This window comes from Dicentrarchus labrax, unplaced genomic scaffold, assembly GCF_905237075.1.
Source record: "Dicentrarchus labrax unplaced genomic scaffold, dlabrax2021, whole genome shotgun sequence".
Taxonomy (NCBI): domain Eukaryota; kingdom Metazoa; phylum Chordata; class Actinopteri; family Moronidae; genus Dicentrarchus; species Dicentrarchus labrax.
In genome coordinates this window covers 23,801,488-23,823,387 of record NW_026136712.1, presented here as the reverse complement: position 1 = coordinate 23,823,387, position 21,900 = coordinate 23,801,488, and the positions used below count along the sequence as shown (strand labels likewise).

The following is a 21,900-nucleotide window of genomic DNA, read 5'->3' as shown; positions in this document are numbered from 1 at the left end:
GACTAACCTTATTCTAAATATGATTGTCAGTTATTTTACAGCGTTCAGTGTTTGTTGCTGTTGGCTGATACCCAGGATGCAGTTCACTGAACGGCCACTGGTGGCGCTGTCAGCCACAGTTTAATGAATGTTACATATAGAAGCTTTAAAGTGTCTGTTAAAACTTGTTTTTCTCCTTTTTGTCGCAGATATTATAAAATCCCTTTTAGACTCACAGATGTAAGAATATAATCTGATGATCCAACAGCAGTCGCCCACAATGCACCACATGACCTCGAGCTCACAGGTAACATCCCAGCGCTGACAGCGGGGTCACATTACCTCTGACTGGCAGAGCTTGACTCACATACCCAGAATGCCACAGATATGGACGAGGAAGCGGTGATGAAAACTGCCTCACAGAGACGAGGGAGTCGTTTCAGCGACTGCAGACGTTTAATCCGACATTAAATCAGATTAATTAATAAAAGACAGAAGGAAGGTTTAAGTGCACAACATCCACATGAGTTTATTTCAGCTGTTAATTACATCCATTCATGAAAACACTGGAGCCATAAAAAAACACAGGTCCACCTTTAATAAATCATAATAAAGCAAATAAATAAAGTCAGAAAGGTTCCTGGTGCAGAAATATACAGAAATACTGGAGAGAGTCACCTGACTGAAGCTTCAGGTACAACGTCCTGTCTCTGACATTTCACAATAAAAGCCTTTGAATCTCGTGTTTAATCTTCTTCTTTGCTCCGTTGATCAGAGATGTATGGAAGCCCATTACTGCCAAATATAAAATGAGATTAAAACTCGATAATAACGAAAAATTCACCTTAAATCAAAATAATGATTAAAAAAACTCAAAATAATGAAATACATTTTTAATCGTGACATTAAAGTTGAAAATATGACAGAAAGTCATAATTCTGAGATACAATTTCTCTTTTGTAACTTTCTGTGGGAATATTTTAATTATTAAGTTTTCATCTGATTTTGTTTAACTGGCAGAAATGAGCTTCCATAGAGCGACAGAAAGTTCCTGTAGGTTGATTTTGTTTTGGATATTAACTCATTAAAGACGACTAACGAGGTGGAAACACAGAAACTTACTTTTTGTTTATTATTTCCTTAACTGGTAAACAGAAAGATACAAACGTTAATTTGAATATGAGATTTCCTCACTGACTGAAGGTTCTGGATCCACTGGTACCAAACAGAACTGTATTTAGTGGTCAGTCACTGGGAGTTCCTGTCAAACATTATTAAACTATTATTGAACGTGTGTCTGAATGACGGAAATACCAGAAGAAAAAAGCAACTTTCAGTTTTCTTTGTGAATTTTTTTCGTAACAGTCCCGAAAATGTTTGTATCAAAAATTATTAAAATATTAAAATTCTAACCGACAGTTTCAGAGGAATCTTCCTCCAAGTGACTAACGACTAAAAAAAGTTTAATAAAAATATTTTAGTGGATTTGTGCTTAGCTTAGCATAGCTTAGCTAATACTTTAAGTGCTGCAAATGAAATTCTATTATTATAATTATTATTATAATTCCACTGTGGACATTAATGGGTCATTAATAGCTAAGATGTGACTATATAAATGTCTCTTTTATCTTTTAACCATCTTTAAAATGTGGTTGTCTTTTGAACATAGATTAGCTTAGCATGTAGCATCTCTAAGTACAGGAAGGGAGGAAGTTGCTCAACTGTGATTGGAGCACATAGCAAAAAGGGGCGGGGCTTATGTATAACTTTAAGTGGTGAGTTTAGTAAACATGTTTGTTTCTGCAGTTGAATATGAAGCCTGACTCACTGCTGGAGCCTCTAGTGGACTTTAGAGGAACTGCAGGTTTTGGCTTCATTTGCAGCCAACAGAGGTTGCTGGTCTTTATGCTAAGCTAGGCTAATCCCCCCCTGGCTTTAGCTTCCTGCTCAACCTCTGTGTATGTGTGTGATATCAAACTGAAGGTGTAACCGCAGTACTGACCTCTGCAGTATCAGTGCTACACATTCAAACCAGAACCTGGAAACACTTCACACGTCTTCATCAACACGTTGGACCTTGTTACAGTCATTAATGAGAGAAGCTGCCACAGTTAATGCCCAATTGCATAAAACATATTCAATTAGCTTTTATTCCATAATGTGCAAACATTAAAAACACACTGTTCAAAATCGCGTGCATATATCAGAGGAACCTGTTCAAACAGCTCTAACAGGGGAAACACTACAGTGACTGTGGACGAAGGTGAACACAAACACCGGCGGGTCCGAGGGGCAAAGTGCAGACTGCCTTCAGTCAAACTGTATCCTGACCCCCCACCCCGACCCCGACCCCTGACCCCTGACCCCTGACGCTGTCATGCTTAACAAGGAGGAGGCACAAACCGGACACAAAAAAAACAAAACGACAGCTACAAACTACTTCATGCCGACAAAATACAGCTCTGATAGATACGGAAGCTCATTGCTGCCAATGTGAGGAAGAAATAATGATTCTCTCTTTATAATGAGAAACCTTAAATAACGATAGATTATAATAAGTAATTTTAATGATAATATAATGTGTTTTTACGTCACATTGGCAGAAATGGGCTTCCATAGAAAAGTACATCTTTAATCCAAGACTATAAAAATACTTTAGTGGTCTGAGTTTAGTGACTGTTTGAGTCTTTTTCTTTAAACTGACCACAGGTTTATTCGACCACATCATAGCAAAATAACACTGATTGAAAGACGGGATTCAATCGCCACAGGAGACCACACAAACTGTACATTCACTTCAAGTAGAGGAGAATCCATGCTCTGAAGACGGGAAAGAAAAACTGTTCCAACATTTCAATCTGAGAGTTTGTCGACAGAATTTAACTAAACCGGGGAAAATAAAAGTCAATCAAACCTTCTTCTTCTTTTTGGTTGACGTACAGTCAGCAGTGCTCGGTTTGTTGTTGCATTGATTATTTTCTGTGTAACAGTCGCTGCCATGGGTTCTGAGGCTTGGCGGAGTTGAACCAGCAACTTTAGTTTAGTTTACAATCTACGGAGAGGTCTGAGGGCCGCACGCCGCCACGCGCCCGGCCAATGGTCGCTGTGGTAGAGAGACAGAGGGAGAGAGAGAGCGAGGGGGAGAGAGGGAGAGAGAGAGAGAGAGAGAGAGAGAGAGAGAGAGAGAGGGAGAGAGAGAGAGAGAGAGGGAGGGAGAGAGACAGAGGGGAGAGAGAGAGCGAGGGGGAGAGAGGGAGAGAGAGAGAGAGAGAGAGAGAGAGAGAGAGAGAGAGAGGGAGGGGAGAGAGACAGAGAGAGAGGGAGAGAGGGAGGGAGAGAGAGGGAGAGAGAGAGGGGGAGAGAGAGGGAGAGAGACAGAGAGAGAGGGAGAGAGAGAGAGAGAGAGAGGGAGAGAGAGAGAGGGGGCGAGAGGGAGGGAGGGAGAGAGAGAGAGGGAGAGAGAGGGAGGGAGAGAGAGAGAGAGGGAGAGAGAGGGAGGGAGAGAGGGAGGGAGGGAGGGAGAGAGAGGGGGAGAGAGAGGGAGGGAGAGAGAGAGGGAGAGAGAGAGAGAGGGAGGGAGAGAGAGAGAGAGGAAGGGAGAGAGAGAGAGGAAGGGAGAGAGAGGGGGGGTTTGATATGAGACCCAACAGGTTTGACCTTTCACCTTTGAGTCTGAGGTTATTTTAAAGCTGCAGGGACTTGAACCACCGACCTGCTTCGCCCTCAGCGGCGGTCCGACTCTACAGCGTGCTGCTGAGGATCTCTGACACCTGCGCATTCGTTTGGTCGTCTGAGTCTACTTCCTGGATGGAGGCCCCCTCTGGCTCCTCCCCCTCCCCTCCAGACTCCACCTGTGCCACGACCACCGACACGCCTGCAGCCGTCACCTCCTCCCTCGTCTCTCCCCCCTCCTCCTCCTCCTCCTCCTCCCAGCCACTCCTCTCGTGGCCCGGCGACAGCTCCTTACACGGCTCCACAAAGATCCTGCGGACGTGGGGCCGCGGATCCCGGTGTCGGCCCTTCCGGCTCTCCAGGACGCAGGAGGCGTGGCTCACGTAGGTGGGGCCCGGCAGCGAAGGCGGGTCCCCGGGCAGAGGCAGGTCCAGGTCAAGCTGCTTGGTGTAGACGCCCTCGGATAAAGATCCTGTGTGCGTCTCCCCGCTGTGGCCCCGGAGCCAGCGCTGGGGCCCGCTGAAGTACTGGCCCCGGTGGCTCCTGGAGAGCAGTTTGCGTTTGGCGGGAGGGTTGGCGAGGGCCCTCAGGGGAGCAACGCCCTCCTTGGAGAGGGAGAGGCCCTCAAAGGTCTTGGTGGTGTCGGACAGCGCCGGGGAGAGAGGGAGGGACAGAGGCAGGTCCTTGGAGAATCTGGGGGACAGGGGGACGGACGGAGAGGTGGGAAGGGTCCTGGAGAGGGAGGGAGAGCGAGGCAGACCGGAGGGAGAGAGAGGGAAGTCTGTGGATAGAGAGGGGGAGTGGGGGAGGAGGGGTGAGGAGAGAGGATCCTTCACCCCCGAGGAGAGGGGGAGGTCTTTGGGAGGGCAGACGCTGTACCTGAGAGACGGAGACATGAAAGCATCCGTCAGATTAACACCAACAGGGACGGCGTGGACTCGCTGCCACTTCCTGTTCCTTCAGTTTGTTTATTTACTACATAAAAAATAAACAAACAAACCTGAGCTCGTGGATCTGGAGCACGTCTGGGGCGCTGCCGCCCAGCGAGTGCACAGCCTGCTGGGATAGATCCTGGGCTGGAGAGTAGAGCAGGTCCAGCTCACGGGGGCTCAGCGCGTCGCTGGAGTCGTAGTCACTGTCAGTCGGGAGAAAAACCTCAGAGGACCCGTCTTCATCGGACCCGAGCAGAGAGTCTGACAGACAGAGAGCGACACAGGGACGTTTTATGTTTGTTAAAATATATACATTTTATTCTGAGCTCCTGCGTGACGACTCACCACTCATGACTTTCCGTCTGCGGAGTTCGGGTGAGGGGGAAGGTGTAGGAAGATAGTCCATGGTCGAGGAGGTGGAGTCCGTCTTCTGCTGGCCGGAGTCGTTATCTGGAGCGCTGGCGTCCACCAGGCAGGTGATTGGTACGCCGCCGCGAGGCTGCTTGTAGCGGGCGTACTGCAGGGCGTCGGTGATCCAGCGAAGATCACGACGAACTTCGTCCAGTTGCTACAGGAAACAAAACAACGATAAAAAATCTGTTATTTATTTAAGTATGTATGCTGTCTGTTTCTACGCAGATGATATCTTTGTTTATCTTTAAGTTCTAACCAGTGAGTTCGCTGCTGTTTAAAGGGGAGAATTCTTATTATTGATTATTATTTATATTATATATAATATACTATTTCATTCTCTTTTTAGTAAAGCACTATGTAAGGTTGTTTTTAAACACTACAAATGCAAAAAAAAAATTGGTCAGAAATGCCACAAATCAGATGTTTTGTCTTATTATTACAAAACTTAGAGGAAATGTTTCATAACAATGTTGAACTGACAGTCTGTGTTGGTTTGAACCTGGAATGCAGCTATATTTATAATTAATTTATGGGCTGCACGATATGGTAAAAACATCACATTGTGTAGCGTGAGAAGGACCAATCTCTCAAAATAAATGTTCAGTGACAAAAACATTAAAATCTTAATGATGTGACATTTATTGTGACACTGCAGCTCTTCATTATAACGCTGTTTGTCTCGTTTCACCATCTACAAGGTGCAGCTGTGATTTACATATTTCACTTCCATATTGTGATTCTGATTAATTCCACAGCCATAATTATTATTATTATTATTATTTCTGAGGATGACACACTTCCTCTGAACTCAGACATTTAATGTTCGGGTGTATTTTGGTCGACTGACTGAGAGTCGGAGGCTTCAGGACTGAACGTGAGTGACTGGAAATGTGTGTGTGTGTTTGAAGAGAATGAAGCGTGACAAAACGTTAAGCAGCAATTAGCCGTCTGACAGAAAGCAGGAGAGCCAGACACACACACACACACACACACACACACACACACACACACACACACACACACACAACGGGGAGACTGACAGCGGCGATGACTCGGCTGGAAAGAATGCCGAGGCTGCGATGGCGGAGCGAGGAGAGTCTGCCGGGAGAAACACATGAAGGAGATTCCTGCTCGTCCTACTCTGTTTACCAGCAGCCACGTACAGGCTGCAGCTCGCTCTGACTGCATGGACACGGTAGCGCTGCCGTCACGCCGCAGGTGTCGCCTCAGAGATACGTAGAATATGAGTAGTTTGTGAACTGGGTTTTGGAGAAAAGGTGCTCCCAGTGCGAACAGGTACAAACAAACAGTTTACACCCAGGAGAGGACGGTGGATGGCTCCATACCGCGGCCTCGATACGGCGCTCTGAGTGTCATATAAGGAACTTTCCAGAGCATCTGCTGCTGATCAGACTCTGACAGCAGCTTTATGATTTAAGACAAAGTGAGAGACACAGACGGAGCTACAGCGCGTGTGTGTGTGTCTGTGTGTGTGTCTGTGTGTGAGAGTGTGTGTTTTATTATTTGGGCACTTTGACCTTTGAATGAAACACATTTATAACTGTTTTTAACTGTATATAAATGTATTTTGTATCAGTGATCCGTGCATCAGAGAGCATCTTCCTGCTCGATGTTGTTGGGTTGTTTCTCTGCTTCAGACCTCCTCTGACTGACTTCCTGTCTGGTGCCTCAGTGTTGAGTCTGCTCGCTGTATTTTATTTTGAAAACTGACCACATTCTCTGTACAGTTTCTGTGCTTGACGTGAGTGGGTCGCTGCTTCCGTCAAACATAAACCGGCTTCTAGGAAAGTCGGAAAGTATCGTCTAGAACGGGCGCGACAAGCTCCGGCGACTGCGGCGTCACAGCCATGTCCGGTGGAATCTGGAGGGTTAACAATTCCTAACATGTTCGTAACAACACGTAACTCTAGAAACACGAACAAAAGGCCGTCATATGTCCACAGTCTGACTGTCAATACAGGATCAATATCATCCATAAAGATACAGTGTATACTGATCAATATCATCCATAAAGATACAGTGTATACTGATCAATATCATCCATAAAGATACAGTGTATACTGATCAATATCATCCATAAAGATACAGTGTATACTGATCAATATCATCCATAAAGATACAGTATTGATAATGTTGTAGCTGTGAGGAGACACATGTGGACAGTTTGTGGTTGAGTCTAAACAAACTGTCCTATTAGACGGCATCACGTCATCCACACACACACACACACACACACACACACACACACACACACACACACACACACACACACACACACTGTCAGGTCCTCCCAGACGTGTGTGTACGTGTATAATTCTATCTTTGTGAGGACCAGTTTGAGTTTTATAACTGAAGAGGAAAGTTTCTATAACATTTCTGACGTAAAGATACAGGAGAGATTTGAAAGCGATTGTTTGAGGGGAAAACCGTGGTTTCAGGTTCACGTTGGGGTCGGGATAGTAAATGTATTATAACAATGAGGGTCCTCGTAAGTATAGAAGCAAGGACACTTTAAATGAAAACATATTTGGATTTCCAGAGTGAAGAAGAGACAAAGTGAACATTTCTGACATTTCAACAAAAGTTTTATAAAGTGAAGTGAGGACATTGTGATGATTTGTTTCAGGGTCGGGGGTTAGTGAACGTATTATAAGAATGAGGGTCCTCACTAGTACACAAGTCCTAATGTTTGTGCTGACAGACGTGGCCCTGTTCCACACACACACACACACACACACACACACACACACACACACACACACACACACTGATTGGTATTATTTTTTCCCTCTCTCTCTGAGCAATTTGTGGTCGGGGGGGCACTTTTTTCCGAGCTTTAAAATCGCAGACAGAGTGAGACAGCTGGTCTCACAGACACACACACACACACACTCTCTCTCTGGCAGAGCTGCGGTCGGAGGACCCGTGTGGTTTTGTGGTCGGCCTCCATTAACGGCGGCGGTGAGCTCTTCACAGAGAAATCTCCAGACGAGTTCACTCTCTTACTTTTGGCGGGCGGACGGCGAGCAGCAGTTTGACGGTGAGCGCTCGCAACAGTTCTTCTTTATTGCATCAATAAACGTCCCAAATTGGATTACCAACTCGTTTGTTTTCACACCGCCTCCGTTTATTATGTCATTCCCTTCAGAAAGAGACCAAATATGAAATAAAATTATATTGAAAACGAGATTTATTAAAATAATCCTCTTTGATGAACCGCGAGCTGATTGGTTCTCAGCTGCTTTCAAACGTTTACGAGTCCGACGGTCCCGCCGCGACGTCATGGAGTCAGACCACAACTGTTCAATTACTCTTTCTTACATAGGACAACAACAACAATAATAATAATAATAATAATAAAAACAATAAATGGAGGTACAATATAACGCAGGACGGGACCTTAAAGGTTAACTTTTTAATTTCACCTGGACTTTAACTCGCCGGTTGCCAGTAGGGGGCGCTACTGAGCAGAGTTAAGGAGGAAGTGGGAGCAGCACACAGAGCTGATACACTACAGAGGTTCAGTGCCTCGGTGCTGGATTCCCTGCCAGTCTCTGAGATTGGGTTTGGTACTGGGTTTGGTACTGGGTTTGGTACTGGGTTTGGTACTGGGTTTGGTACTGGGTTCGGTACTGGGTTCGGTACTGGGTTCGGTACTGTGTTCGGTACTGGGTTCGGTACTGGGTTCGGTACTGGCTTCGGTACTGGGTTCGGTACTGGGTTTGGTACTGGGTTCGCCTGAGGAAGTAACCTGAACTGCTTTCTATTTCAGAGACTTCGGAGCTGTGAGGTCACTCTGCTCTCTGATGATGGACTTTGACTGAAATGCATGCTGGGACTCTCAGACTGAGAGGATCTGCCTGTTTCCTACCTGGATGTAGTCCAGTATGAGCTGGTGCCTCTGTTTCGCAGTGGCCACCTCACTGTCGGTGATGGCCTCCCGCAGTGCCTGCTGGGTAATGAGGGCGTCCAGATCGAGGACGGAGGACAGGCGGCAGTACAGACTGATGAACTTCTCCTTGAAGGTGCAGAAGTGAACTAAAAGAGAGAAGAGGAAGAAGAAAACAACGAGCTGAAAACTTCAATAATGAAGAAACAAACTATAAATGTTTGAATGTTAAAGCAGGTAAAAATAGAAAGAATCAAACTCCAGAAGACAGTTACAGCTTTCTGTAAACAGAAAGTAATTTAAATGGACTCTGGCACATAAGGAGCAGCTGGCATGCAGCTAATTTGTATGTTGTAGGAGAACATGCAAATTAGCTGCATGAGGATGTTCTCATGACGAGAGCTTCTCGCTGCGTCTTCCTGCGGCGGGAAACAGAAACTGATCATCAGCGAGAGTCTGAGAGCGACATCCAGCAGCTGTGAGGAGGTCAGAGTGTACAAAGAGAGAGTACTGTGCAGTGTGTTTGGGTGTTATTGACACATTCTTGTGTGTGTGTGTGAGAGTGTGTGTGTGTGTGTGTGTGTGTGAGTGTGAGTGTGAGAGTGTGTGTGTGTGTGTGTGTGAGTGTGAGTGTGAGTGTGTGTGTGTGTGTGGTGTGTGTGTGTGTGTGTGTGTGAGTGTGTGTGTGTGTGTGTGAGTGTGAGTGTGAGTGTGAGAGTGTGTGTGTGTGTGAGTGTGTGAGTGTGAGTGTGAGAGTGTGTGTGTGTGCATGAGGGTCAGTAGAGAGGCCGTCCTGCTGGAGCCTGCAGACTGATTTATGTGTGTGAGACTCTGCTGCAGTAACACAGCTCAGTCTGTCCCTGCTGATCCACCTCAACACATTCAGTCAGCACGGACAGACGGCATAAAGCTGTGCTGCATTATTACTGCATTATTATCACTGTATATTACTGCATTATTATCACTGTATATTACTGCATCATTATCACTGTATATTACTGCATTATTACTGTACATATTACTGCATTATTATCACTGTATATTACTGCATTATTATCACTGTATATTACTGCATTATTATCACTGTATATAACTGCATAATCAGTGTATATACCTGCATTATCACTGTATATTACTGCATTATCACTGTATATTACTGCATTATCATTGTATTATTACTGCATTATCACTATATATTACTGCATTATCACTGTATATAATTACTGTATTATCACTGTACATATTACTGCATTATCACTGTATATAATTACTGTATTATCACTGTACATATTACTGCATTATCACTGTATATAATTACTGTATTATCACTGTACATATTACTGCATTATCATTGTATATAACTGTATTATCACTGTACATATTACTGCATTATCACTGTATATTACTGCATTATTATCACTGTATATTACTGCATTATCATTGTATTATTACTGTATATTACTGCATTATCACTGTATTATCACCGTATATTACTGCATTATCACTGTATATATTACTGTATTATCACTGTACATATTACTGCATTATCACTGTATATAACTGACATATCACTGTTATTACTGCACTGAAACGAAACGTATATTATGCATAATTATACTGATATACTGATATCACGTTAACGCATAACTGATATATGAAACTGAAGTTAAAACTTATTTTACTGCATTATCACTGTACATATTACTGCATTATCACTGTATATTACTGCATTATCATTGTATTATTACTGCATTATCATTGTATTATTACTGCATTATCACTGATATTACTGTATTATCACTGTATATTACATTGCCACTGATTTATTATCACTGTATATAACTGCATTATTATCACTGTATATAACTGCATTATCACTGTATATATTACTGTATTATCACTGTACATATTACTGCATTATCACTGTATATAACTGTATTATCACTGTACATATTACTGCATTATCACTGTATATTACTGCATTATCATTGTATTATTACTGCATTATCATTGTATTATTACTGCATTATCACTGTATTACCACTGTATATATTGCTGTATTATCACTGTATATAACTGCATTATCATTGTATTATCACTGTATATAACTGCATTATCACTGTATATATTACTGCATTATCACTGTACATATTACTGCATTATCATTGTATTATTACTGTATATTACTGCATTATCACTGTATTATCACTGTATATTACTGCATTATCACTGTATATATTACTGCATTATCACTGTATATATTACTGCATTATCACTGTATATATAACTGCATTATCACTGTATATTACTGCATTATTATTGTATATATTACTGCATTATCACTGTACATATTACTGTATTATCACTGTAATACTTTTATTGTATTATTACTGCATTATCACTGTACATATTACTGCATTATCACTGCATATATTACTGCTTTTTTTATTATCACTGCATTATCATTGTATTATAACTGCATTATCACTGTATTATATAACTGCGTATTATCACTGTATATAACTGCATTATCACTGTATATTACTGCATTATCACTGTACATATTACTGCATTATCACTGTATATTACTGCATTATCTATTACTGCATTATCACTGTATTATCACTGTATATATTACTGCATTATCACTGTATTATCACTGTACTGCATTACTGTGCAGTTATTACTGTGTTCCGCTGTATTACACATTAACATCACCCACTCACTCTACAGTGCCACCAGTGGTCAGAAACTTCACAGCAAACGCTACATTTTTAATTCGTTTTTACAGACTGTGTGTGTGTGTGTGTGTGTGTGTGTGTGTGTGTGTGTGTGTGTGTTGTTACCGAGCTCGAACATCTGCAGAGGGAGGTGGAGGAACCCTGACAGGGTAGTGTAGGGGTTGGACTGTCCGGGGGCGGAGCAAACGTTGTCGGCCGCCGGCAGCAGCAGCAGGAAGGAGACGCCGTGACCGAGCTCCACCACCTCCTGACTGTAGAGGCGGAAGTGACGGGCCTGCACACACACACACACAGTCACAAATAACACACACTTTATATCGTATATATTATTAGTCGTATTGTATATGTGCTGCTCTTGGGATCAGTCCTGACAGCTGAGCTACCTGGGGCAGAGGTAGGTTGATGTGTTTCAGCAGAGACTTGATCGCCGTCTGCAGCTCGTAGTACAGTAAAGGGGCGTGGCTCTCCGGCCTAGGCCCCGCCTCCTCGCTCTCCTCCCCGGTCTGCTCCTTTTCTCCTGCAGCCGACAGCGTCTGGATCCAGTCCCACTCCTCCCTGAACACAACACACACATCAGTTCACAGGAGGGGCAGCAGGAGGTGCAGCAGGAGTATTTCATTCAGACAATGCAGCTCATTGTTTCTAAACGATGTCAGTAATAATTTCAACCTTATGTTGTATATCTGCACTCAGTGTTTATTATTGTGTGCCTGTATAAACCAATAAATAAACATAAATAAACAATGAACCTGTTATTGGCTGACGTAACTTTCCCTTCAGAAGCTGCTGTATTGTTATTATTAGGGATGCTCGATATTGGCTTTTCTGCCAATATCCGATATTCCGATATTGTCCAACTCTCAATTTCCGATACCGATATCACCCGATACCGATATCGGTAGGCTTTTTACACCAAAACTGTAACAACATTATTATCGGACATCTCTAGTTATTATTATTATTGTTTTTATCTTATATTGTTTTATTGTTGTTTATTAGATCGATATATTCTTGTCGCACTTTGTGTTGTTTTAAGTAAATAAATATGTTGGAACAGGACAAAAATATCAGCAGCTTCAGTTCCTGTCCCAGGTGAGGACTACTCACACCTTCACCTGTTCCTCTTTCTGTTCCTCTTCCTGTCCCTCTTCCTGTTCCTCTTCCTGTACCTGTCCTTGTTCCTGTCCCTCTTCCTGTTCCTGTCCCTCTTCCTGTTCCTGTCCCTGTTCTCTGAAGGTCTGAGTTTCTCCACAGGTTCAATAGCCTCTCTGTGTCCCGCTCTGCCACCTCTGACCAGAACCAACCAACCAACAACCGGCTGGTTTACACAGACTCATTACAGCCGGGCAGGAAGTCCCTCAGCAGAGTCCCTCCTCCTTTTGTTTCTCACTTCACACTTTCCAATCTGTGCGAGGTGGGAATGTGAAGCTGCTCTGCATCCAGAAATTCCTGCGATGGAGGCCAAAGAGCAGAAATACTTCTACCTGCCCAGAGCTCACAGCCAATCAGATCGGATCGAACACAAAAGACAGAGATCCAGAGACACACACACACACACACACACACACACACACACACACACTGTGTAGTGATTGTGTAATGTAATACCGGCAGATTAGCGTCCCTGTTGGGCGACTGAATGACAACATGTGAGAGGTGCAAACAGCTCTCATTCCACACATTTGAGCTCACATCGGAAGGTTTAACCTCCAGAGTTCAGAGTGGAGCAGCTTCAGATTCAACGACACAAAGATCTTTAACTGAGGAGGTTCGATCGCTTGATCAATTGGTGCTGATGATCTAGTGGCAAATTGAACCAATCCCTGCAATTGTTCAATAAATCTGACCAATTATAGTAGTTTCCTGCACAAAACATCACCAGACTCACTTCCTTGTTTCTATGTGTGAAGCTGCAGACGTGTGCGACATGAACGTCTTATATTTACCCTCCAAACACTGCGATTCATACCATAAACCTTTCTCACTCACTCAGTTCACTGCAGGAAAACAGCCTAAAAACATCACAACAGACCAGGGCTCCAGACTAACTTCTTGCATTGGTTGCACTGGTGCGCCTAACTTTTTTTTTTAGGTGCACCAGCACAAAATTAAGGAGCACCCAAACTTTTCATTGCGTCGCCTTTAACGCCATAAGGTCACCTTTTTATCGCTCTCCATAACTTTCATATAATGTGAATGATTTTTAAACAAGAATTGAGCTGAAATTGAACATTTCCAATTAAAAGAGGACCTGATTACTACTACCTGCCGCTGAAATGCAGCTGGGAGAGGGGCCACTTTCTCTACACACTTGTCACGGCATATCGTGTGTTTTTTAGACATGTTATGTTTTTTTAAAGTTTCGATATGAAACGTTGTTGACCCGCTCACGAATGCACTATTTCCGGCCATATTCTGACCACACTCCTGACAGTACACGCAGTGCATTGCATTACGTCCTTTGTTGTACCTCAGCCAGGGAACTTGTTTAAGCCAGTCCTGTCTGAAGGAATATATGTTGACCTTTTTAATTTGGGTCTTGGGGCCGGGCTCTATCCCAGACTCGGTTGTCTTCTCCTCTGGTTCCGAGTCTGATGCTCTCGCTGAAGGACCGGGGCTTGGCGGGATGGACTCTCAGTAGTGGGGATGGATGGGATTATAGTAGTAGGGCTGGTTGTAGGCTTGGTTGGTTTTCTATTTCTGCCTCTCTTCATTTTCCCTCGTTTTGTCGCGTTTATTTTATTTTTCCGTTTCAGTTAATCAGCTTTTCTGGTGCTCAGGTCGCATGCAATTGTTGGCCACAAGCTGCTCTCAGACCCTCCTGGAACCAGTGTTTGAGTCCTCTGATGTAATGTTAAAGAGTTCGGTCTAGACCTGCTCTATTTGAAAAGTGTCCTGAGATAACTTCTGTTATGAATTGGCGCTATACAAATAAAATTGAATTGAATTGAATTGATGGATCCAGTATTCTCTCTCTCTCAGAGTGAACCAGAACAGTGAGTCCGGACAGACGGACATTGACTCTGTTCCTCCTCCTCTGGATTAAAACATCGGTTTCTGTTCTTCATCACGACTCTCGTTCTGCCCATTGAACCACTGCAGCCTTGAGTTGTTCTGTATTCATGAATCTTATAGAATATTACTATTATTACCCAGCAGTAACCTTCACAGGGAGTTCTGTTGTCAGTGTTCTCGTCTTTATCCTCACAGAGTGTTTGTGTGTGTGTGTGTGTGTGTGTGTGTCGTGTGTGTGTGTGTGTGTGTGTGTGTGTGTCTGTGTGTGTGTCGTGTGTGTGTGTGTGTGTGTGTGTCTGTGTGTGTGTGTGTGTACCTGGAGACGTTGGCGTTGTCTCGTATGCGGCTGTGACAGAGCATGTTGGGGGTCCGCTGGGACACCAGGACTTTGATCTGGTCTACAGAGCTGCTGAGCTTCAGGTAGCCCAGGTAGAGGCCGGGGGCCAACCGGTGAGTGCTGCGGCGCTGGTACGCCAAAATGTCCTGGAGGAGAGACGACAGAGAGAGAGAGAGAGAGAGAGACAGAGAGAGAGAGAGAGAGAGAGAGAGAGAGAGAGACAGACACACAGAGAGACAGAGAGAGAGAGAGACAGAGAGAGAGAGAGAGAGAGAGAGAGAGACAGACACACAGAGAGAGAGAGAGAGAGAGAGAGAGAGAGAGAGAGAGAGAGAGAGAGAGAGAGACATAAACATAAAATATTTATTTTTTGGTCATTTCAACCAGTGACTGTTAAACTCTGTATTTCCAGGATGTGTAGGGAACCCTGGTTTGAGGAGCTGGTTTCCTCTGAGGTATCTTTAGTTTAATGATTCTCTGAAGAAGAAAACTGAAACCGTCCCCGAACTCACTGCCGGACCTCGTTACCCAGGACGACAGAACAATATATGAATGAACATTAATGTTCGGGGCAGAGGCCCGGCGCCTGCAGCCTCACCTGGATGGTGATGATGAGGATGTCGAGGGCGTACGGCTCCTCCGGCGTGGACAGGGACTTCCTCTGGCTCTGCAGTTTGGTGACCTGCATCCACTTCCCGCTGAGCAGCGAGTGCTGGCTCTCCACGTCGCGGATGGTCACCAGCAGCACGTTGCCGTGGCGATCCTTGATGGGCTCGTAGTGGACACGGCCCAGGTTGTGAGTTCCCAGCAGGCTCTGCAGGAGGAGAACCAACAATCGTCTATGGACCCGTTAAACCGCCTGCCGGTACCGGACGTTTCCATGGCAACGGCTGACTTTAATGTATTTTTACTCCACTACAGTAAATCAGAACTTAATTAAAGTACCCAGCTCCACATCTATCAGCTATAATCCAATAATATACATTAGTGTAACTTTAAGTTCATATTTTTATTCTTTTACGTGAGTAAAACGTGTGGTTTGACAGGAAGTGGACAGGAAGTGTATATTTCAGTATAAAAGCCTGATTAAAGCTGCTGTTGCTGTTCTCTGACCTGCAGCTGGCTGGCAGCGGTGAGCATCTTGTGCCGAGCCTGCAGGGTGGAGGACGACGACATCGACACCGACATACTCTGTCTCAGCCACCGGACGTCCTCCCACATACAGGACAGCTGCAGGGACAGACAGACAGACAGACAGACAGACAGACAGATACAGAAGAGAAGATCACAGACTGAACTCTGACTCACTCAGAGAGGAAGAACCTCTGCAGCACTGATTGGAAACACTGCTAGGAATCTTCCTTTAATGTTTTTTGTTTTTTGAGTTTTTCCATATTCATACATAACATATTATACATCTTTTATTTATTTATTTTAACTACTTTGGATATGGTCTATGGACAGGAAGTATTGTTTCCCAGTAGTTGGACAATTGTGAACGAGACCAGAACATGTGAATGATTTCAGATTTACACCTCGGACAGTATTGGGAGATTGTCTGACTTATATCATGCAGTCTTTCTGGGGTATAATAAATTCTATGTATCAGATTGTATTGAGTTAATATGTGTTAACTATTATAGGAGAAGCGTTTTACATAGCTCGGTCCAATCATCATCCTCACAGTTGTGAGATAAGTCAGCCTCCCATTTTCCCCTAACCTTCAGCCCTTCTTTTTCTAACAGACTGTTAATGCCATTGTACATGTGAGATATAAACCCCTTGAGCTCTTTTTTGTAATTCAATACATTCTCCAAGGGTTGTGCTGTGATGGGTAAAAGTCTGTTCTGATTGAATATTATTCCGGAGTTGTAGGAACTTGAAGAAGTGTCTTTTGTCAAGGCTGTTTTTCTCTGTAAGATCTTCCTTCCTTTAATGTTTAAGGATAACTTACAGCACTGTGAATACTGTGAAGTCTGTCTGATTGTTAACGATAATAAAACAAAATACAGAGAATTATATAAAAAGTTCACTCAACAGGAAATAATCTTCTTAAGATTCATCGACCTTGATGAAATATCTATAAAATAGTTAACTTAAAGGGTCCTTTAGGAAGACGTCGGGAACTACTGATTTAAGCTCTAAACTGACCTGATCGGTTTGAGTCCCGCCCTCGGGCCCTGGTCACTGATGGAGGCTCCTTCTTCTGGATTTATTATTACATTTTATTTATTTAGTTTTGTTTAAATGTTTATTTTGTTTCTTTGTGTTTGGAGCCAATCATCGTCTGATTTTGGTTTATATATTATGCTAAGCTAATGCTACATTTGCTTTGCATGTTGTGTAACGCGTAGTTAGATGTGTTTTTGGTGTGGACGGACAGTTTCGGGGACATGTGGACGGGGTTTTGCTCCGGCGTACCTTGGTGAACCAGAGGAAGTCCTGCATGAGGGAGCTGCTGTAGGAGTCGTCCACCTCCACGATGGGGATCTGGTCCTCGGCTGTCACCAGTAAACTGTCCTTATGGTAGAATACGGCCGCCAGGTAGATCCCCCTGCGCACACACACACACACACACACACACACACACACACACACACACACACACACACACACACACACACACACAGTGTTGGGCACTATTTCGGCGGATTTATCGATTAAAGAAAGAATATTTGGTTAGAGAGTCACCAACCTTTTCAGTGTTTTCACAAACTTGTTGGAGGAGTTGAAGAGGTGTTTCAGGCTCCTGGAGACCGACTGCTTCCTGCTCGGGTTCTGGAGCTTTGAGCTGTCTGAGAGAAAAAGAAGATAATGCTCACATTAATTTGACTTTATCCAGGTTTCTCTGACTGGATGTGAGTGTTTAAGTGTTCGAGGTCCAGTCACTCTCCCATGTTGCCGGTTTGTTATCTTATCTCGTTCATTCGCTCCTTTCTGTCTGTCCCTGCGGCCCCTGTGAGGACGGAGGACGGCGGCCGGCCGCTCAGCGATGCCAATCTCCAGACCGCAGCCCCCCCACCTTTTTACCTCGGCTAATTAAGCGTTGCGTAATTACCATCCTGTAAACAGACGGCAGACGTGGAGCCGTCTGACGCTCGCAGACATGTTGGTGAGCTACCGTTGGACCGCAGACGACCGGACACACCGGATGGAGGGAAACAACACTCGCAGTCATGCTAGCAGCTCTGTGAGGCTGTACTTGAGCTTAATGCTAACATGCTAATATTACACATTAAACCCGGTCAGTTCACTGTGTTTAGTCTGAGGCTGATGGGTCATTAGTTCTGCAGGTGTCTGGTAGCAGGGTCCGCCATCTATCTGAACACATGCAGGAAAACAGAGATTATTTCCAGGATATTTGGTCATTTTAATACATTTCCAGGTGTTTCCATAACTGGAAAACTAGTCTCTACAGTTCCAGGTTTTCAAGGATGTTTGGGAACCCTGGTGTTGAGATGTTTTTACATTACACATATTTTGGGAATTAAATTTAGATCCTTGTTCAATGATTCTAGATTTAAACAGGATATCTTTGCACATTCCTGTACAGCTCTGCACATAATGTCTCTCTTTGTATCTTTGTTTATATGTTTCTATGTTTAATTGTTTTCCACCAACTTACCAAGATAAATTGCTCGTATGTGAACTGAGCAATAAACCTAATTGTGTCTGGCTGGTGGGAGGTTTGCTCTCAGAGGGTAAAAGGGAATTTCTATGCTGTCAGATTACAGATTTAAATGAATAATAGAGACTGCACACTCCTTTAATCTGTTGGATCTGAAGGTTTGTTTCTACATGGGAACTTGCAGATGGAATCAGTCATTAAACGTGTTTAATGACTGAGTGTTTCCTGTCTGCTCGTCGTCTCAGAGTGTGTCAGAGGAAACCTTCCTGCATCAGTAACAGTTCCTGTGGGACTAATGACTGCAGAGGACGACCTCCAGCTCTCCACCGCCCCCGAACACATTACACAACCGTACCTGCAGAGAAAAGTCTCGCACACAGGCCGGGTTGTTATTTCAGCAGCAGGTTGAGGCCGCCACCGACGCTCCACGGCTTTGAACGGTCTCTCTGTGTTTGCGGCGCTGGAGGCTAACTGGGTTTGACAAGTGGATAATATGACAAGGGCAGAGCGCCTACTGTGCAGCGCCGCACGTCACACGAGTAAATAAAGAAATGAGTTTTGGTTGGAGTTGATTAACGAGGCCACCGGGTCTCCATTTGAGGCAGAGCGAGACAGAAGGAGAGCGAGACAGGAAGAGAGCGAGACAGGAACTGATCATGATACAGTAAATAAAACACACTTAAAGCTCCAGTGTGTCACATTAATATAATATCCACAGGTATGTTTTCATTAGTGTTTAATCACCTGAATATAAGAATCATTGCGTTTTTATCTACAGAGGGAGCGGGGCCTCTTCCAGAACACTGGATCTAGAAAGAGACTTTCTCGTAGTTTCTTCTACACCTTCTCCACTAGATGCCACTAAATCCTACAAACTGGTCCTTTATAGTCCCCATGTTCATGTTTGCTCAGGTAGATGCTTACACTAGCTCTTAGCGCTAGTTGCTACTGGCTGAAATGCTAATCAATAGAGTTCTGTGGAAGTAAACAGCTCTGCTTCCTGTTTCATGCAGACTTTAAAGTGACTGAGAGGTTTGTGTTCACTGTGTTTGAGCTTCAGATTTTCCACTTTCAGCAGCTGAGTGTGAAACAAACTGCACAGACATCCTTCAAACATCACACAGCGGGAACAGGAAGGAACCGACTGGAGGCGGCTTGAAGAGTCTAAATGACTAATGAGCCGTCGTTAAGCATCACTTTATCTGTTGCCCGTAGCAACAGCAGTTGAAATGTCAGTTCACACTCCTTTCGAACAAATCAATTACAGGAGTTTTTCTTCAGGACAGCATTTGCTCACAAACTGTAATAACATAAAGTACCAGCAGCCGAGTGTCGGCACATGTAACTCGTTTTAATGAGGAAGTCTCAGCTTCATTACGGCAATATTCACAGATTGTTATGGTTCATTCTCTTATTCCTCCTGTGTCTCGTTAAACTTCCTGTCTTTGTCTTTTTCCTGCACTTATTGATTGTCCGTCTAATTTCTGTTAAAGACATGGAAATATTAAAAAAATTACAAAAATAGTTATTTTCTGTTTTTTAAACTTTCTGTTTGTAGTTTCCCCTCACTGTAATATATCCATCGATCAGCCCTAACACAGTAAGCACTGACAGTAACGCTGATTATCTGGTTCTGGTTATCAGGGCTCCTGTCAGCGGGGGGGTATATCAGGCAGACAGTGAACAGAGTTGAAGTGTTAGAGCAGGAAAAATGGGCAGCGTGAGGATCTGAGCCACTTTGACAAGAACCACATCGTGATGGATGACTGGGTCAGAACATCTCCACACCTGCAGCTCTTGCGGGGGGTTCCATCACATTATGACCACCAGGGTCCAAATCCTCTGTGACGCCTTTAAAACCTTCATGTTTATTATCTGAGTGAGCGGCTAAAATATAATTAATAGGGGTGCACAATAACAGGAAATTATTATGTCATTCCGATAAGTCCGATATCATGACGAATAGCCCTGATAACATATATAATTTTGTCAGCATGGCAGTGCCCCGCTCTCACTATGAGACCTGAATGGCCTGCAGTGAATGCTGTGTTCAAGTGACGTTGGCATAATCAGAAAAACTCTTTCTGACTGGGAAACACAGAGAATCAAAAATACCCCTCATGTCGATATCCACAGTATTTTTCCACGTTACACATAAACAATAGAAACACGAACTTAACAAGGCCAAAAGAACGACTACCAAATGTAGGAACAGGGAAATTCTGTTACACAGCGTGCTTACGTTTGATAACAAACAACACGGCGTCGATTGTGTGGGACTTTACAAAGTTTCTGAAGAAGACAGGTCGCTTGTTATTTGTAACAAACTAGTGCAGTGCCCGTAGGAAGTATGTATTGCTATAGAAAAGTGGGAGGTTAAGTAGCTTTTTCATGGATGGCCAAATGAGGTTGTGTTTGAAGGTGTAGCAGCTAGCTACAGACGAACATCCACAGATTCTGATTCCAGTTTGTCCTCGCGTATCCGGGTCTCCTCAGACCGGAACAGACTCGGTCCGGACTCGTTCAGTGTCAGTAATCCACATTTTATTTATTGTTATTGAGGAATGCACTTTTTCAGATTGTGTTTACATAGAAATGTTTGAATCTAACTTGTGTCAGTGCATCAATTTTCCATATATATTTATTTTTTTGAACTTCTGGAATACACTTTTTCAGTCTGTAATCCCGATGCATGTATTTGCATCAGTTCAAGGGGCCTTATTTTTTTTTTTGAGAAGCTTGCCAATAGTTTTTCATTGGAAAAAATAAATATCAACATTTAAATTTAAACATTTAAAAACAAAAGTGTTTTTGGGTTTGTCCATTGTATTAATGTCATGATCTCAGGTCATGATCATATATACCTGTTTATGTGTGTGTGTTATCGGTTTTTGGTTTTGGCCTTTAGGAGCTGAAAGTTATCGGTTATCGGTTTAAAAAAAAAGTTATCGCGCATCCCTAATAATTAACACTTTCCACAACAGGGATTATTTTCAGGATTTTGGGCAATTTTAATTAATTTCCAGGTGTTTAAATGACTGGAAAACTAGTCTCTTAATTTCCAGGTTTTCCAGGACGAGTGGGAAGGCTTAATTCACACACACACACACACACACACACAGTTACAGTTACAGGTCTGATGTGTAACAGTGGTAATTAGTACTGGGGCAAACAACAGCTGTAGAATTTGTGTTTTTAAATTAAACTGTGCAGTTGTTGCTGATTTAGTTTTGCTGTTTCTCTGTGAAGGACTTCAGGCTGCAGGTTGTATA

General features: G+C 43.6%; 1 protein-coding gene across 10 annotated transcripts in view; it reads right to left on the bottom strand.

Annotated features, from left to right (window-relative positions):
- Positions 1 to 482: 482 nt before the first annotated feature.
- Positions 483 to 21,900, bottom strand: part of ankfn1 (ankyrin repeat and fibronectin type III domain containing 1) — an 84,344-nt gene continuing 62,926 nt past the window's right edge. For all 10 annotated transcript variants that reach the window (XM_051418213.1, XM_051418211.1, XM_051418212.1 and 7 more), the window contains 12 exons: positions 17,696 to 17,795; positions 17,422 to 17,554; positions 16,114 to 16,230; positions 15,599 to 15,814; positions 14,980 to 15,146; positions 12,032 to 12,203; positions 11,754 to 11,922; positions 8,890 to 9,056; positions 4,929 to 5,151; positions 4,652 to 4,844; positions 3,692 to 4,530; positions 483 to 3,082 (listed from right to left, as the gene is read on the bottom strand). In XM_051418213.1, the coding sequence (XP_051274173.1) occupies positions 3,720 to 4,530; positions 4,652 to 4,844; positions 4,929 to 5,151; positions 8,890 to 9,056; positions 11,754 to 11,922; positions 12,032 to 12,203; positions 14,980 to 15,146; positions 15,599 to 15,814; positions 16,114 to 16,230; positions 17,422 to 17,554; positions 17,696 to 17,795 (2,468 nt within the window). In that variant the 3' untranslated portion in view covers positions 483 to 3,082; positions 3,692 to 3,719. The remainder of the gene's footprint in view (positions 3,083 to 3,691; positions 4,531 to 4,651; positions 4,845 to 4,928; positions 5,152 to 8,889; positions 9,057 to 11,753; positions 11,923 to 12,031; positions 12,204 to 14,979; positions 15,147 to 15,598; positions 15,815 to 16,113; positions 16,231 to 17,421; positions 17,555 to 17,695; positions 17,796 to 21,900) is intronic.